Here is a 17,688-nt window from a genome sequence, read left to right as displayed (position 1 = left end):
TTACCAATTTTTTGCTTGAGGAAGAGCGGAAAAGGGAAGAAGGGGGTTCTGCGTTCTGCTTTTATTCATGAGCAGGATAGTTGTTCGCGGCTTCAAGCGCATATAAATTGCCTTACTGGCATGTGATGAATTTATAATATTTTTCACTGATACTGCTAACCCACGTTTGGGAATCTCTACGAGCAGAAAACACATTTTATGACTAGCTTAAAATTTTAAGCCCACGATACCAAATCTTAGTCGAGCATTCGAAATAGGAAGAACTGTTGGAACAACCATTAAATATTAGTATCTCCTTGCTGACTGATAAATGCAGGACAGTAGAATCCAGACCTATTTCATGGGAAACGTTTTTGTTGTCTTCTGTGTTGTACATAAACACGCGAAGGGTTGAATGCAAGGTTGGCTGTACATTCCGGCAGTGCTTTTAAGATGAAAACCTTTAATGGCTTATACTATACTCGCGGTGACCGTCCGTCCGGTCGCGTGACCTAGCGGTGTCCGTCCGTTACATCGCCACCTAGGTCACATGACCTTGTCACGTGATCACAACCAGCCAAAGCTGGACTGTGAGTTAACTACCCACTGCCCTCTGGCTTTCGCCTTCCCTCAGTTAAGCGACATCTATGTGCCTCCAACGATTTTTTTCTCTTTTGTATTGCGTGCATAAGCTCCACCCTCCTGCACACAATTACCGCATACTTATAGCACACCGTGTAATAGTTCAGTAGAAGTTCAGCTTGTGCTTATGACGCCGGCCTTCTAGATATATGTCTTAATGATGTTACATGCCAGATAGCCATTGCGAACATGTATTGCGAACAGGCACTAGCAAAACAAAATTGTTCTCCTTCCTTGGCTTTGGAGGCGCTAGAAGATACACGCGAAAATGATTTTTTGGGGCAGCTGTTATGCATAATGGTTTGACAAGTTTGAAAGTCATGCGTTTCTGATGAGGATGGTGATGTTGAAGCAGATAGAGCAGCGCTGGTGGTAATGAAACAGATTCAATAATATATGGAAGTAATAAATATTTTCATCTAGAGCACTTTAGCATCAAATAGAAAGCTACCTTCCCAGGCGCTCTTCTTCCTAATGTGAAGAACCTGCTTGTACAAGAAACCTTACTGTCGTTTATTTTACACAGTACAAGTGCATCTAATTTACAGCAGATCAAAAATGAAGCCTTCAAACTTTTCCGTAAACCACTGTCGCATCCTCATCTGAGGTTATTTTCGCTGAGTTTACAGCCGCTAACACATATAACTGTTAGCGTGACTGTAGGGAATACTAAAAATACAAGCAGCACTTTAGATTGCTAAAGGGCTGATAGATTTATACTACGATATGCACACTTTAATTGTCTCTGCATTTGCTCTCTCTAATCCAGCTGTTGGCGAAGGAATACAACCAGGCATAAAATCCTCTTTGTATCAGTCAGTATCCACCAGCAGTGACACTGACAAGAACGTGTCCCGGAACGATCTTAACGGATTTCGTACCAACGCATCTATCGCCGTTACAGAGGCGGGTAAGATTTCTCAACATTAAGGTGTCATATCGTTCTCAGAATGTAAAAAAAAAAATTCACTCTTCAATTTCAAGAAGAAAGTAGTTTTTTTCATCAGGATATTTTTATCGTATAATGTTTAAATTTTTATACAGTATTGATATTTTTAGGTTATAAGATTCCCTCGCAAACAGGTTGGCAGTTCATGGCCTGTCGTATTCTCTGGCTATTTCTTCCGCAGGCATCCACCATGTTAGAGGCGATGTGTCTCCACATGAATACACAGGCAAGTAAAAGTCGGCACTCCTTCGATGCGTTTTTCCTTTCTTAAAAAGAAAGCAAAATAAGTGCCAGCCGCGCTGTGACGACTTTTATTTGTAACATATTTTTTTTACTAAATTTTAGCCAGTTTTATTTATAGCGTTTGTCTTTCTTGCCTACGCAACACACAAGACGTCTACGCACGTTAAATTCAATGTGGGACTGAATCTTTTAGTTGACCGATTGCGGAGTGTTTCGTAACGAATGCTCAGTGAATGTACAATACCCGTGCTCAACCACGTTCGGGGAAATAATTGGCTGTACCATACGTTCAAAAAAGAAATCTGTGGCCGATTCGATCCAATTCGAATCAAGCGAACGCCTGGCGCCACCAAACGAAACTCTATAGAAACGGAGAGTCATACAAACTTGACACAAACGTCCACATCGTATTTTACCGAGGGAGTTTTTATGACGACAGTGCATACTGTCTTTTGTTAGGCTTACAGGCTTGAAAACACATTGCTATCTTACAAGCACCGACAAGTTATTACATTTAGCATAATGTGCGAGTGAGATGATAGAAAGCGGAAGCGATTGCCACCATTCACTGCCAACTTGCGCTCCGAATAATGCAATCACGAGGAGTTGTAGAACCTAAGCGGGTGAGCAGGGCGCCACCATGTTGTCTCCGCAAGCCCCGCAAAGTCGCTTAGAGGCAAAATGATATAAATTGGAGACCCGACTTTCAAATCGCGAAAATCTCGAGGAAAGTAGAATTTTGAAAAACGCCAGATTTCGTGTCTGTAACTTCTTTTTAATTATATCCGAAAAAGATTCCTCGAATACAGCCCAGAAGCGTGTTTAAAGAATCTTCTGAGACCGTAGGTACCAAAAACCTGACTGAAATCTGCGTGAAAATTTCAATTTTCTGAAACGTTCTTTTTTTTTTTTACCTGACTGGCCTGCTTTGAGAAAGCATAGCATGACAAAGACCTCATGGATTTTCATGCAGTTTGTTGCATTTTGTTCCTTGATAAATTTTTTATGCCCGAATTTTATGTATGCATGGATTACTTTCTCAATTTTTCGCTAATTTGATATGACCATAATGAGTGCATAATGCAAGCGTGAATATAATATTCTGCGTAGAAAAAAAATGTGGTTGCTAAAAATATTTGTAGAATGTCACTGTTTCAACCATTTATTTCGATCATACTCGAAAGTGACTGCCGGCTCTTGCAGCGTTTTGTTGTCATGCGAGGCTTTCGTCATGTTTGGTACAGCAAGGAAGCATATAAAAATGCAAAAAGCATATAAAAAACAAGTTTGTGTTTCAGTTATTTCTGTGTCTCGTATTATTTTTAGGCTCACACAAGGAAACAAGCAATGTCGAGAACCCGGCTGGGACTACAGGTGGTAAGGAAGCACGCGCTAATCAGTGCACATGGTATCCCTGCGGTCACACAAATGGTATACGTATAGTGCGTGTCTCTGAAGCTTATAGTGAACGTTTTAATGCGCCCAAGGATAACAGAACAAAATATATCGCTTCTTCCTCCACAAGACAAGCTTCGAATGCTAGATAAAACGCTACTGTTATCAAAGGTTATGTAGGCATCGCGGACGCCTATGTTCTACAAGAGCGTGCGGTGGGGCAGTAGCAGAGTTTCTTGAATACTGTATTCCAAAAATTACTAGGGGTTGTCATATACGCTGTTGTTCAGGAACTCCGTGTTATTACCTGCTTTGTATATGCCCTGCGCCTCCTGTTCGTGCAGCTCGGCGTTGTTTTCAGTATGCTTCTTTATTCTTTGCTCCTCGTGCTCTTGAATTTGTGGCATTCGGGCGGCATTCTTGCATTCAGGGCGTAACGCAGCAACTTGCGAAAGATGTTTTTGTGCCTATCGTAGCTTCAAAGTCGTTCTCTCCTTCATTTATGAAATCAGGGCGATTCCTCTTGTGTGAATTGTTGGCGGTGTTGAGCTTATTATCTTCTCTAAGTGCAGCAGTAGCTGGAGCTTCATATGCGCGCAACGTCTTTCCTAACGCATTAATGAAAAAAAAAAGTTCACTCTGCATCCTTTGAGCGACAAAATGTAAATATCAGCAAGCAAAGCATGGTACGAGCACACCAAAATAGAGATAAATGCAAAAAAGGTGATTATGTTTTAGTCTCGTGATTTTGAGACACAAATTTGCGCAGATGTGTGTCTTGTTCCCTTTGTCCTTTCTTAAGCGCTGCTACATCCTCCCAGTGAATATGTACCGACCAACCCACATCGGCCATTTTCAGGAACACATTGTTGCTTCTCCATTGTCGGTTCAACAGGCATGGAACGTCGCTGTTGATATCTTTTGTTCCCAGGCACCTACCGGCCATCGTTAGGGAAGCAGCCTCCTGTAGACGATGCGCGTGGTCTGGTGTCGCCATCAGCCACCGGCGTCAGAGAAGAAACCGTTGCAAGCAGACATTCGCAGCCTCCGCTGAACGAAGTCATCAAGGAAGCGTTCAGTGGTAGGTCTGGATACGAAATATAAAAGGCAGAGTGCTGTTTTGTTGTTTAACTGTAATTCCTTCCGCACGCGCTATGACTAAAAAATTAAACTGTGCGTGCACTGCGCGCTCGAGACAGGCTATAATGGACGACTCGGTATTAATTTTGACACCGTGCGCTTCTCAAGCCTGCACAACGACATTGCTCAGTGCACTCTAAGTTTCCGCATTACGATTCTATTTCAATGAGGCCGACCGGGTTTGGAGGAGGAGGAAGGAACTTTATTATTAAGACAGTCCCCGTAGTTGAGAAAGTGTTTGCCATAGATTCCTCTTTGTGGTCGGGACCCTCAGACGAGGGATCCGTTCGTCGCCAATATATGAGATGGGCACACTCTATCAGCCGCGCTCGCTGGTTGCCCGAGTTAGTGCCGGACAGGGTAGCCTCTCAAGAATAGAAGGTTGGGTGGGACGGTGCGGGTTGGGGGGGGGGGGGGGGGGGAGGGGCAAGAAGGAGCCGGTCTAGTCCAGACTGGGTAATCAAGTGTTGATCGAACTTTTGAAAGCCTAGACATCTGTCGAGGTACCAGGAGGGGAAGACCCACAAGCGGAACACAAGCGTACTGATAGAAGAACATTGCTACTGCCGCGCGCCACACTGACCAAGTGCGAAGCCGCGACGTGGCGACCGTTACGAACGCACATCTATCCGAACCTCTAGAAAACATTTGACAGATATTCAACGTCGCTACCTTGAGAACAGCATCTGAATCCTATAGCCAGTGAACCAATGCGGCAGTTGCACGTGTACTACTTTCGCCACAGAACAGTGGATAAGACAACAGTGAAATGCGCATGGACGGAATAAAATGTTCGCACGTGAATAGAATACAAGGAAAACAAAGCCCCTTGGATAATCATTTCTGCGCCTCCTGTAAAATGAACACGGAAAGGTCCATCCAATTTTAGTTTTAGTAAAAATTGGTTTCACGGCCCTTTTGGGCTTTGTTGACGCTTGTGCAGAAGCCAATGGCGAATATATTGCCGAGAAAATCGGCTTTAAAAATGAAACATAATTTCCCCCGCCACTTGAGTCTAATATGTGATTTCAAAATCAAAATGGACTCCGTGCTCATCATTTGTGAGCGATAGGGCGGTAGCCTCGCCTCAGCGATCCGCGTTGCAATTCTTTACGTGGCCTTACTTTGCTTGTGAAAACGGCGGACGGTGGCGATGCTTGTGCTTTATTTTTGACCCTTTTTTCTAGCCTATAGAAACTGCGCTCTTAGTGAAAGTACTGTCTTTTTCATTGCAAGGCGGTAAAATATCCACGCAGGACAGTCTCAGTTTGTCCTTAATCCTACGGGTCAATGTTTTAGAAAAATAAAAGCAAGCAGTGGTACTTGCTAGCAGCAGCAAAATGGCTCCCACGTGATCACACAAGTATTGCGGCACCTACAACGCTTCTAGGACATGCATCTGCCACGAAAAAAAAAATTGGTGGGCTACGCCAGCAGCGAAGCGCTGCTAAATACATGGAGGCCCCCGCTTAAGATATGCTATGCTAAGGATGGCTCAATTCGCGAGTTGAGCAGCACACTGCCTTGTTGTGGACTTTGAAGTGACGGCAAGTTGTTCTGGTCGCCATTATTACGTCGAAACACGAGAAATATTTTGCTGAAAACGCGCATTGCGATTGGGAGTCGGCGCTTCGTATCGACTCTGCGGTTAGGACTTTATTTTCAGTAATGACCTGTTTGGTTACATACTCTACACAACAGAAGTCCTATGGCTTGGCTACTCTGCACAATACCGGACTCAAAGGATCACTGTAGTTAGTCTGTGCAGGTAGCAGTGGATCCGCACCGTTTCATGTTGTTTTTGCAAACGTGTGGTCTGTGTGGCATTTCGTGCCGCACTGGGTCTGCAGCCTAATTAATCTCCAGTTATCAACATGGCCTGTCTCCATCTGTCACACATTTGTTAGAGCGTAGGGCGAGATATCGCGTAACTTCCTCCAGGCGGCAGTCGAAAAACATTTTATACAAAAAACATTTTTATAGCGCAGTCCAAATGCCAACAGAAGGATGAGGAGAACGCGAGGATTTGGCATCAGTGAGGATTCGCTCTGGAGAAGCGCGATGACGAAGCAAGTGATAAATTGGCTTCCAAGACCGGGATGATAGTTTCCGATAGTTTTCTGACCGAAGAGTGTCTGATGCACTCGTACCACTCCCTTCTCGTCCCGCTGTTCAGATGAACCTGGGCGGGAGGGCCGTGCGGGTGGGGACATAGGCAGTTCCTACCGACTGCTATGCACGGCTGGCGCGCGTGCCACCTCGGATGCTATGCTGCCTCCCGACGGGCTGTGTGACCTTCTCTTCTACACGGATGTCGTGTGGCGCGACGGCGCTGTGCACGGTAGCCAGAACGACCAGAGCTGGAATGCCTTTCAGAGGGCAGCTCGGGGATCATTAAGGACAGGACGTGGCCTGTCCTTGGACTACGGGTGTTGAACTCTTTCTACTTGTTTTCATTAATCAATGCTGTTAAAAATGTGTTGTTTGTTAGCAGAGAGAACCCGGCATTCAAAATGTCTATATATACAGGTCAGTTAACAGGTACTGCGAAACTATTGCCGGAATCGTGTAGTACAGGTTACGGAGTCTAGCGCTTATCGATTCTTGGCAGTTTCATTTCGCCTAGGCTCGCCCGTAAAGCCCCTGTGCGTGAATTGTTGCCAGTAAAAGAGAACGTGATGTTGAGAACTTGGCATGTTAATTTTCGCCAAATGACGAAAAGTTGTATCGTTTTGCTGTGGGCGCTGCGGCGCCAAGAAATGTTAGAACATTTGCAACATCTCGGCGCCACAAGCGTAAACGCTAACTGCTGGTTCGGCCACCTCGTCCATTTACGAAGCGAATAAAACAATTGAGTTTAACGTGCAGCAATATATTTTGCTGTATTTATTGATATCGTGACGTGAACAACAAGCGGTAGAGGAATAAGAGCGGGCATGCCCTCTGATTTTAAGCATGTGCTTGGCATGGGATTTCGGGGCTGTCGGCAGCCGAGGTGGAGGGCTGCTGGCCACAAAGATACCCGATACCGCGAAAAGTGCTTCATTGAAGAGCCCTCCACCCGCCGCGGTGGCTCAGTGGTTAGCGCGCTCGGCTGCTAATCCGGAGTTCCCGGGTTCGAACCCGACCGCGGCGGCTGCGTTTTTATGGAGGGAAAATGCTAAGGCGCCCGTGTGCTGTGCGATGTCAGTGCACGTTAAAGATCCCCAGGTGGTCGAAATTATTCCGGAGCCCTCCACTACGGCACCTCTTCTTCCTTGCTTCTTCCACTCCCTCCTTTATCCCTTCCCTTACGGCGTGGTTCAGGTGTCCAACGATATATGAGACAGATACTGCGCCATTTCCTTTCCCCCCAAACCAATTATTATTATTATTATTGAAGAGCCCTCCAGCCTATTTCGTCACACTTTCGCGTTTCCATTTCATTAACTGCTTTTCTAACAGCGCAACTACAAAAACCAGCCGTGCCAACAAAGCCAGACTTGCGATCACCATCGCTTCATAGATGCTAGGTAAAACGAGTTCCTTGTAATTTAAAAGGAGCTTTTTACACACGTTTCCACATGACAAAGCCTCGAAAAATGACAGCTGTCTTATACTAACTTGAGCCCATCTTGAATCTCGTTTGATTTATTGCTTCTGCAGGAAATCTATCGACTTTTTTGCGAGCTTGACGACGCCTTTAGGTAGGCAGAAACTGCGTGAGCTGTTTGAAAGCAGGATCATCCACTACGGCATCCTGAAGGCGACGGGAAGAGTGGCAGAACTCCTCCAGGATATGCACGGCAAATTGGGGGTGCTGAAAGTAAGCGGTCACTTTCGATGCGTTACGGTGAATGAAACGATGATCCAAGCACCTGTGGCCAACTTAGCAGTAGTTCAGCGCTACTCTTAATGGCAAAAAGCACAAGTATAATAGAGAGAGACGGGCTAGTTGGTGACTATTAGTAGAATGCATCTTGAAACCGCTCAAAAAAGACAAGGGACGAGTAAGAAACCAACAGGACAGAGCGCGAAGTGTTACGTGTTACGCACCAGTGTTACGTGATGATCGTTTGTCATGTAAAAATGTGATTATGATGATTGTATAAATGTGACGCACTGTTGTAATAAACCCGTTGAAGTTCCGCGCTCTTTCCTGTTGGTTTCTTCCTCGTCCCTTGTCTTTTTTGCGCATTTTCAGGATGCATTCTACAAAAAGCACGAAAAACTTGTAGAAATTTATACCTCCACATTAAGGGGCATGTTTTTGAAAATTATACACTGCTTCACGAAATTACGCAAGACTGTTCAAAGCTACCGTGTCATACCTTTTGCATGAGGGCAATCTTGCAGTTAAAAGCGAAAAAAAAAACGGAAGAAAAAAATGCATGTGATCTGGTCTATTGACAGCCGTCTAGCTTCTGAGGATTCATATTTGCCCATGGACTACTTCTTTGTGTGAAAAACAGTAGCGCATATCTGGATGTTTCAGTACCGTTTCTCAAAACCATACCTCACTTCTCGCTCAAAAGATAACTTGCTGACTGGCTGAGCCTTCATCTCTACTAGCTGAACGGCTGCTGCAAAAGTAAGAGTATGGTTGCCTGCCAATCACGAATTATTCTTAAGTATGACAGGTGCAAACGGCATTATGAACCTGATATCTGAATGGCTGTCTTCAGCTTCCAAGCATGCGATCTACAGCACATTTTCAGGGCCAGAGGCAGGCCTTAGGAATTGTCGGTTTAGGCAGGGACGAGAAAAACAGTATTTTTAATACTCGTTCCTCAGCTCATCATTTTCTTCCAGGCGCTGAAAGACCTCCAAGCCAAGTTTATAACTGACTTTCCAGGGATACGGGCAGAAGCAGATGTAGCGCTTGGTGTCAAGTTCCTTTCCTACCATAACAGCATCGACAGCAGCCATCATTCATCAGCAATGACAGCCTTAGCCAAGTAAGCTTGTCAGTTACACATGTCACGCGGTGCGAGAAGGTGCCAACACCGACGAAGAGAAGTATGCAAAAACCTGGAGCTGTGTGGCAGCAATCGAATATATTCGATTCGCAAGGCGTGCGAGCTTGAGCTGATTGAAAGCGAATTCTGAGGGCTTGGCCTTACTGCATCAAAATTTCTCCGTAACTCTTTTTTTTTGTTTTTTGAGAGAAAGCCGGCGAAATACGCAAGAACAGCTTGCCAATGTTTTCGCTTCTAATCTTCACTTGACTTTATGCGAATGCACTTGACCGTCTCATACGGCAATAGTTCTGTTAGGCTGACATGTAACCGATTATCACAATTTGTTCTGATATTTCATGTAATTTCAATGGCGTAAGCGGGCGACGCACGTCCTACAGACAGCTGGCTAGCATGCCTCGATTGAATATTTTACTTTGGTAACCGTACCAGCCATTTCCGCACAATGAAATTGCAATGTTTCATACAAGCAAGATCGTTAATTCGCGTCAATAACAATAAACTCCGGTCCGCACTCTTGGCAATGTTGGCCGACGTTCACGTTATCAAAAAATTATAGCATGACAAAAAAGAAGTTAGACGTAGGGCAAGAGGTGTGCAATTTAAAGATTTCATTCCGATTCAGCTCCCACTTTTTGATTTTTGATTGGTCCTTGGCTATGTTGGCCTTGAGGTATTCATGGAGGATGAACTCGGGACGTCATGCCGCTTCAACTAATCACAGAGTAGGAAAAAAAGTGGAAGAGGTTCAAAATGCAATTGTTTTATACGTTCCCAGAATTGACAAGAAAAAATGACCTAATTAATAAGCATTTTTTCTTAAAACATTTATGCCTTGGCTCTTGCCACAGTGGCTACCGTAATTGACAAGACGCCGTTAAAGGACGGAAGAACCGCACGTATGAAGTGCATTTTGAATCCAGTTCCAGTTATTTGGTCACAAGTGACTAAAAAGCGGATTAAAACCCGACAAGCAATTCTAGTTATCGATCGTGATAACGTGTGAACAGCGACCAGCCTTATAACAGAGCTAACAAAAGTAGAGGATTTTCATTTTTCATTTCATTTCATTCTAGTTTACTTTAAAGACCTCGTTGCGGTATTATATAATGGGAGGGGCGAAAATAAAATAGTGTTTTTTTATACGGATGTGCGGCGGCATTTTCGGGGAATGCTGAATGACACGTGATGGTTGCGATGTGGCGGGGAATGTCGTTTCAGTCGGCTGCTATTCTAGGAAAGAATGACGTTGCAAAGGTAATGGTACGCGCACGTGGTCGTGAGACTTGAAGGGGGTGTCAGGTGCGGTAAGAAATTCGTGAAGCAGGTACACGGATATAGTGTTCCTGAAGAAGAATGAAAAAAGAAACTTCTGATAAAGACAAACTAGTAACGCCAAGGAGAATTATGATAGATCCTACCGTCAGAATTGAGTTCTAAGGATGAAATGCTGATGATGAGTAACACGAATGTATGAATCTAGTGGCCGTGTTTTCTAAAGCGCCTCGAGAGCATTAGAGGGATGCAATTGATATGGAGCCGGGTTGCAGGTAAGTAATCTCATTTGGACCAGACGAACGTCGCGTAAACGAGTAGTCTTACGTAGAGTTATTACGGAGATAGAAGATTACGGAGATAGGAGATTACGGAGGTGGGGCCTTAAAAAAACCTAATGACCGAATAGCAGATGAGATGTTCGTCACATGCACATAACAGGCTGAATCATATTTCTTTCTGCGTTTGCTTCCATATATCCTACCTCCCCATCTGCGTACATTGGGGGTTGAATGTGCTTTTTGAAGACAGCTTGAGAGATAAAACCCCGAAGGAAATCTTAGAAGTTGCTCTGGACTTGAAAACAAAACACGAATGGCAAGCTGTAGGCAGTTAGGCGCATTGTTGAAACACTGTGGAAAGTTTACCTTGATTTACATCAAAGAACTTCAAGTTTAACTATGTATCACACAAAGAGGAAGCATTATTTAAGAGAGCTCGACAGCATAGCATAATCAACAGTGTTTAAAATTCAGCAATAAGTCTTGCTGCCATCACTAAATTTTTGTTCGGCTACTGTTATCTAATGAATCAAGGTAAATAAAAAAATCAAGGACCTAATTACAGATCTCTACGGGAAGTTGAAAATGCGCCTGCAAGAAGAGAAACACTCACACCCTTTTGCACGAACAAACTGGGCAGAATTAGGAACAAGTGCAGTGCATTTTCGAATGTCACCATGAACGAATATCTTGATATGTTTCTTGCAAACTACTGATGATTGCATCGAAAGATTCAGAAAAATGAATATTTCTGACTTGTGTGATAGAACTAAGTTCTCATTTTGTTCTTTTCAGTCATCTCCCAGTTACTATATTCATCGTCCACACTCACATTCAAGATTGGGAAGTAGGAAAATACCCTATCATTGGAACAATGTGGCACTACTGGAGCGACCTTGTCGACTCGAACGAACCTTCCCTTGTAAGTGAGCAATTCGCGAAACGAAATGGCAACTTATTTGTCATTCTGGACCAGCTAACATTACACTTTATGTTTTATATATGTTTTTTTTCAATATAAGGCTTCTTCCATATAGCGTCAAATTTATAGGCGTGTGAGCTCAGCCTCACACGGCAGTGGTGAGGCCATGAAGGATGTTACCTGAGGGGATTGTACAAAATGTAATTCATCACTTGCTGTCTTGTCCACTGTAGTATCAGTGACAACTTAAAGTTTAGTATTGCGAAGCAACTGAAACAGCAACACTGGGTGGTAGGTGAAAAGGAAGATGTTGCCTGCCTGCATGGAATTATTTCGTCTGTCCATACGACCTACAAGATTTAAATGTTCAGCAGCGTTCCAGGGTTGACAAACAGAGCTCGTTCAGCCTGCGAGGCCCTTCGATGTTCTATAATTCTTTGCTGAGCAGAAAATTAGTAGTTACCGGAAACCTAGATCTTAAAGGAGTTTCAGAGGCAGGCAATGGTCTACTATTCAGGCGATGAGAGTAAATCACTTGAAAGAGTTTTGTCGAAAACCTTGTGAGTGTCATATCTTCGGTGACGGGTCACCACTCATAGGTGTCGGCCTGCACTGAAAGTGGCGTCTTTCGTCCGAAACATTATGGCGGCCTCTTGAAGCTTGGTCATTATACGGAATTCTTCCACAATTATTTTCAGCGCCGCACTGCCAGAGAACTGAACGCTACCACCATTCCGGCGCGGACGTATGTCATGGCTTCGTTCACACTGATGGTTGGAGAGTTTGAACAGCATCAGGTCATGGAAAATAAGAGCCTGAGTGCAGGCTATATGTCGGTAAAGGAATTCGCACAGGTATGCACATCTTTCGAACTGAAGAAATTTATTTAGCACGAACAAGCAAAGCTTGAAGCGACCTTGCCTCAGCCTACCTTGCACGTTCTTGTTCTAAGTATACTGTGCTGTGGAAGTGAGAAAGTTAAGCGAATATTTGCAACCAATCTGACGGTGATCTTTTCAATAAGAAACTAAGGTATGTACTTTAGTGCTTTGAGGAGAAGGCCGACGTCAGACCATCCTGCGGCAAGAAGAGTTTCACTTTCTTATTTTTTTGCTTATTTAAGTTTCACAAACTTATTGACTGTCAGTGCCGGTCACTTTTCAGAGGCTGGCAGTAACAGTCAATAAATAAGTTTTGTGTAAACGTGTCACTCATGCTCCTTTCATAACCCATATATTTGCAATCCTCCCCTCGCACAATACTTCGTTATTGGAGCCTGTGAGGCGATATGAATAAATAAATAAATAAATATAAAAGAACTGACGTTTAATCAGCCTGAAAGAGCAAAAAGGAAGAGAACACACTAAATGTGCTAGAGAAGAGAGCGCTTTAGTTTTTTTTAATCTTTCGAGCAAGTGTCTGAACCTTCAGCAATAAGTGCGAATGGAATAAGCAGTCCTTAACCTACAATTATTGACAACTCTACTCCAAGCCTGGTTCTGTCATTCGTTTGTCTCCGCACGAGAGAACTGAATAAAAACAACACGCTATAATCCAAATCTAGACTCGGATAACATTTTCGCCGTCTTTGGACAGCTCTGCAGCCGAAGGTCGGGGATATCCATCGTGAATGGAGGCCTTGTAAAACTGCATGCCGCTGATTACAACAGGACATACGCATACGAGGATGCCGAAACGATGAGTGCAAAGGTTGGTGAATCTGTCCTGTAAGACGCCGTCGAGATAGCTCTAGACGAAAAACTGCAGATGACGGACCTTTCCCTGTGCCCTTTTTATGCTTTACGTAACAGCTATTTAGTTTGTTGTTCTTTTGTTCAATGCAGCGTACCAAGAAGCCCAACACTGAGCCTTCAGCACTACTGAAACAACCATTCGGCCGTTGCAGCTCTATATGCGGTTCAACGTGGTGTAGCTTTTTGAATATGCATTTCTGAACACAGAGTTCGGGCTAACTCCACAAAGTTCGGTAACATGTCGAAACGAACACAGCACAAACCTGCGTTTGCGTTATTTCGTCCCGTTGCGCGGTTTCTTTTGTAATCGCCTCTGGATGCTACCTTTCGCAATCCGTAACAAAATAATAGAAGTAGAGTCTTTTACTGAGTCTTTCGCGTTGTTTGGAAGGATCAGTTGAAGCATGTGTTCTTTGTTACATTGTGAACATGTGTAGAGAGCTCAAGCCACCGCGTACTGTGTACATGCTGCATATGCACGTGGCACTAGAACAACCAATGCGGCAAGTAGCGTTTTTGGAAAACTTTGGACAGCACAGTGATGATGTCGCCCGGTTAATATAGCGAAGATTGGATGGAAGAACCGATGTGGGCAGGCCAGATTACTACCCTTATGTTACTCTGTCGGAGGAGACGCTAAGAATTTTTGCGCTTCTCAACCCCAGCATGCGAGAGTACCTCGGCTATAACATCAAACATCAAATGTTTTATTAAGTGTGTGTTCAGAGTTTGTTACGTTAATTTTATATTGTATATCCACATTTTCTTTTTTCTGCTTCCAAGGCCACAGCCTTCTTCAAGCTATACCAACACCCACACCGTGGCTGGGCCGTGTTCGACACAGAATACGAAGACTACGACAACACCTGTGGAAACGGCACGTTCAGCAGGCTCAGTGGTTTCAAAACGAGGCTCGCTACAGAATGGCCACATGGTCCCAACAAAACGTAGCTGCTTTCAACTGCAGATTTGTATTCAATAAATACTTATTACGAAAGGCGCAGAAGCAGTGCAGAAATTAAATCACCCATTTCATTCAATTGCCTGTAAAGATGTACAGGAAAAAAGCGTTTTTGTAATTACAAAATCTACATTCCTCACAAGTTTGCGAAACTTGCTCGAATGCCTCAGAATATAAAATGCTTCGGTTCTATGCAACGGTTTTATGCGTTTGAACTAACATGTTCTGGTATAGTTAAATTTCTAATTAGTAAACAAATTCTAAGTGTACCTAAGAATAGCCTAAATGTAGCAAGCTGGACTAGACATTATCGAAAATGGTGTCAACACTTGTCTTACCACTAAGCTGCAGGGATTAAAATTAGAATAAACACTACAAAACATTATTGTTTTAACATGTTTTCATTTTGGTACTACTTTAATACACTCGCTCAAACCACTTCTTTTGGTGAGTGCTATAATTTTCAGGTGTCTGATGGCCAATTACTGCACCACTAAGCATCCTAGCAGGTAAGGATGTCTTTCAGGAGCGTTATTGCTCCACTGATTTCTGGATAGTTCGTCCGTCCTGCAAGACGACGTACGATATATATATATATATATATATATATATATATATATATATATATATATATATATATATATATATATATATATATATATATATATATATATATATATATATATATATATATATATATATATATATATATATATATATATATATATATATATATATATATATACTTGATAACATCGCAGGGCTCCTTGTCATACAAAAGGAAAAGGTTTGTAGTATCGATTAGAAATACTTTAATGTTTCATAGCTATGGTCAGGTAGCGCTGACAGGAAAGCAGTCCAAGATGATTTTCGTAAAGTGTTTAATGGTTGGAATTGCGCCAAAAAGAAGCCTGGCGGCGGAGACAGCGATGTCCACTGGGCCGTTGTTCGAATCGGAAGGATAGTGGCGGCCGACTGCGCTGTATTCATATAAAATTGGTAGCTTTGTAAAAACTGGCTTACTTTGTCGCGAGCACTGCAGTTTATCTTAGGCTAGACCACACTAAATAGCAGCCCTTCTGAGCAATCTGGTCATGCCTAGGCGGCATCGATAGCTACTCTCAGGGGGCGAGCAGATGGTTATAAGGCCTTGATTGGGTGGAAATGTACAGATGGTTTTATGGTTCAAGGGGTTTTAACGTCCCAAAGCGACTCAGGCTATAATGGCCGCCTTAGGGGAGGACTGTGGATAATTCCGACTGCCCGAGGTTCTTTAACGTGTACTGAAGTCGCACAGTACACGGGCCTTTAGCATTTTGAGTCCACCGAAATTCGACCGCCGCGGCCGGGATCGAACCCTCGTCTTTCGGGTCAGCAGCCGAGCGCCATAGCCACTAAGCCACCGCGGTAGCTGATAAACAAAGAATATGCGGAATTTATCGGGAAAGTTGTTCGCGTATTACATTACGATTATTTCATGCTCTGTGTGCAAAACTGAGCATAGTATGTGCAGGATGTTTCGGGAAAGACTAAAAACTTTTCAAACATCGCTATTTTTGGGTTAAAAGTATTGCTTTTGTGGCACAGTATTACTGGTGTTGGCGCACACCACAAAACCTGTTGAATCGTATGAAGTAGTAAGCTGGCTAATTTTTAATAATTAACTCATCTAGTAGAGTTAGGCGCCTAGTTCCAATTAGAGATTTGTAGGCGGTCGTTAGTAATAGCCATATCAGCTTTTACAATTTCGAAAACGCCACTAACCATGGCGCCGTGGCTCAATAAAATTTGGCTTTTTAAACTAGTTGCATGCACTGGAAAGGTTGCCCTGCCCGATTGTTTTCGGAAAACGCATGTATTTTGGCGCGATGTAGATAAATTTTGTTTACCCATAACGCCGAGGATAATCGCGCTTTCGAAATTCTAAAAACTAATGTACCTATTATTAACGGCCGGCTACAAATCTTTAATTGCAACTAGACGCCTAACTTTACTAGTGAAGAAGTTAATTATTAAGAAATAATCAACTACCTCTCTACTTAAGACGTTTCACAAGTTATCTGGTGTCCGCCAACACTGGTAATACTATGCCGCAGAAGGCGTATTTTTACCCCAAAGAACCTATATTTGAACAAATATCAATTCTAACGAGTTGCCTAGCTGTGACTGCTTAAAAGTTAACTATGAGAAATTAGTTAACAAGCTTAGCCTACTTAAGACAATTCACCCGCTTTTCGGTGTCTGTAACCCTGGTAATACTGTACCGCAAAATACATATTTTTATCCTAAAAAGCTTATTGTTTAAAATCTTCCCCGAAACACCTGGTATATACTGGGTCTTTCACATAAGACTGTCAGCAATTTTTAAAAACAGGCTTTTTTGTTATAAGAGCACTTTTTTTGCATTGCTTTCTAAGCGGCGTAGGGCATCAAACTACGAATACGATGTGAAAACCAGCTATCTGGTTAACTAGCGTTGAATTTTTAACTCCTAAGTTGTTACTATTATGCTCCTTCTTTATTGAGCCGCTGGTAGCCCACCTTCAGCAATATCCATATCAGTTTGTAGATATCAGTTTGTAAACGAGCAATGCTGGGGTCGCACACGGCCGAAACCTGAAACGCACGACCAAAAAGAGCCCTAACCACGTTGACGAGCGCGCGTGTACACATGTGCGCGTGACACCTGCTCGCTACCGCTCGCCGCTCCCAGTCGGGCGTTGCGCAGGAAGCACGCGGCATACGTGCAGCTGTGGGACACGCGCTCGTAGGCGTGGCTGGCACTTTTCTTAGCCCTGCTTTCGCCTACGTGTGCCCCCAAAACTTCCTGCGCTGCAGAGGCAATGATAATTATTATTATTAATTGGTTTTGGGGAAAAGGAAATGGCGCAGTATCTGTCTCATATATCGTTGGACACCTGAACCGCGCCGTAAGGGAAGGGACAAGGGAGGGAGTGAAAGAAGAAAGGATGAAGGAGGTGCCGTAGTGGAGGGCTCCGGAATAATTTCGACCAATTGGGGATCTTTAACGTGCACTGACATCGCACAGCACACGGGCGCCTTAGCGTTTTTCCTCCATAAAAACGCAGCCGCCGCGGTGCAATGATAATGGCATTTTCGGAATTCTAAAAGCTGATGTGTGTGAATATTACTGACGCTTGTCAACAAGCCTCTTTACAAATGAGAAGC

At 43.5% G+C, this 17,688-nt stretch overlaps 1 protein-coding gene across 1 annotated transcript; it reads left to right on the top strand.

The window, feature by feature from the left end:
* The first annotated feature begins 529 nt into the window (after positions 1–529).
* Positions 530–12,674, top strand: LOC144094492 (uncharacterized). Its single transcript, XM_077628418.1, has 9 exons — positions 530–569; positions 1,391–1,531; positions 3,140–3,190; positions 4,140–4,289; positions 6,525–6,777; positions 7,994–8,153; positions 9,140–9,285; positions 11,658–11,784; positions 12,483–12,674. Exons 1-9 carry the CDS (start codon positions 530–532, stop codon positions 12,672–12,674), a joined length of 1,260 nt encoding a protein of 419 aa, XP_077484544.1.
* The last annotated feature ends 5,014 nt before the right edge of the window (positions 12,675–17,688 follow it).

This window comes from Amblyomma americanum, chromosome 6 (genome assembly GCF_052857255.1).
Source record: "Amblyomma americanum isolate KBUSLIRL-KWMA chromosome 6, ASM5285725v1, whole genome shotgun sequence".
NCBI classification, from domain to species: Eukaryota; Metazoa; Arthropoda; class Arachnida; order Ixodida; family Ixodidae; genus Amblyomma; species Amblyomma americanum.
The sequence above is the reverse complement of the archived record's forward strand: the minus strand, read 5'-3'. Positions and strand labels throughout refer to the sequence as shown.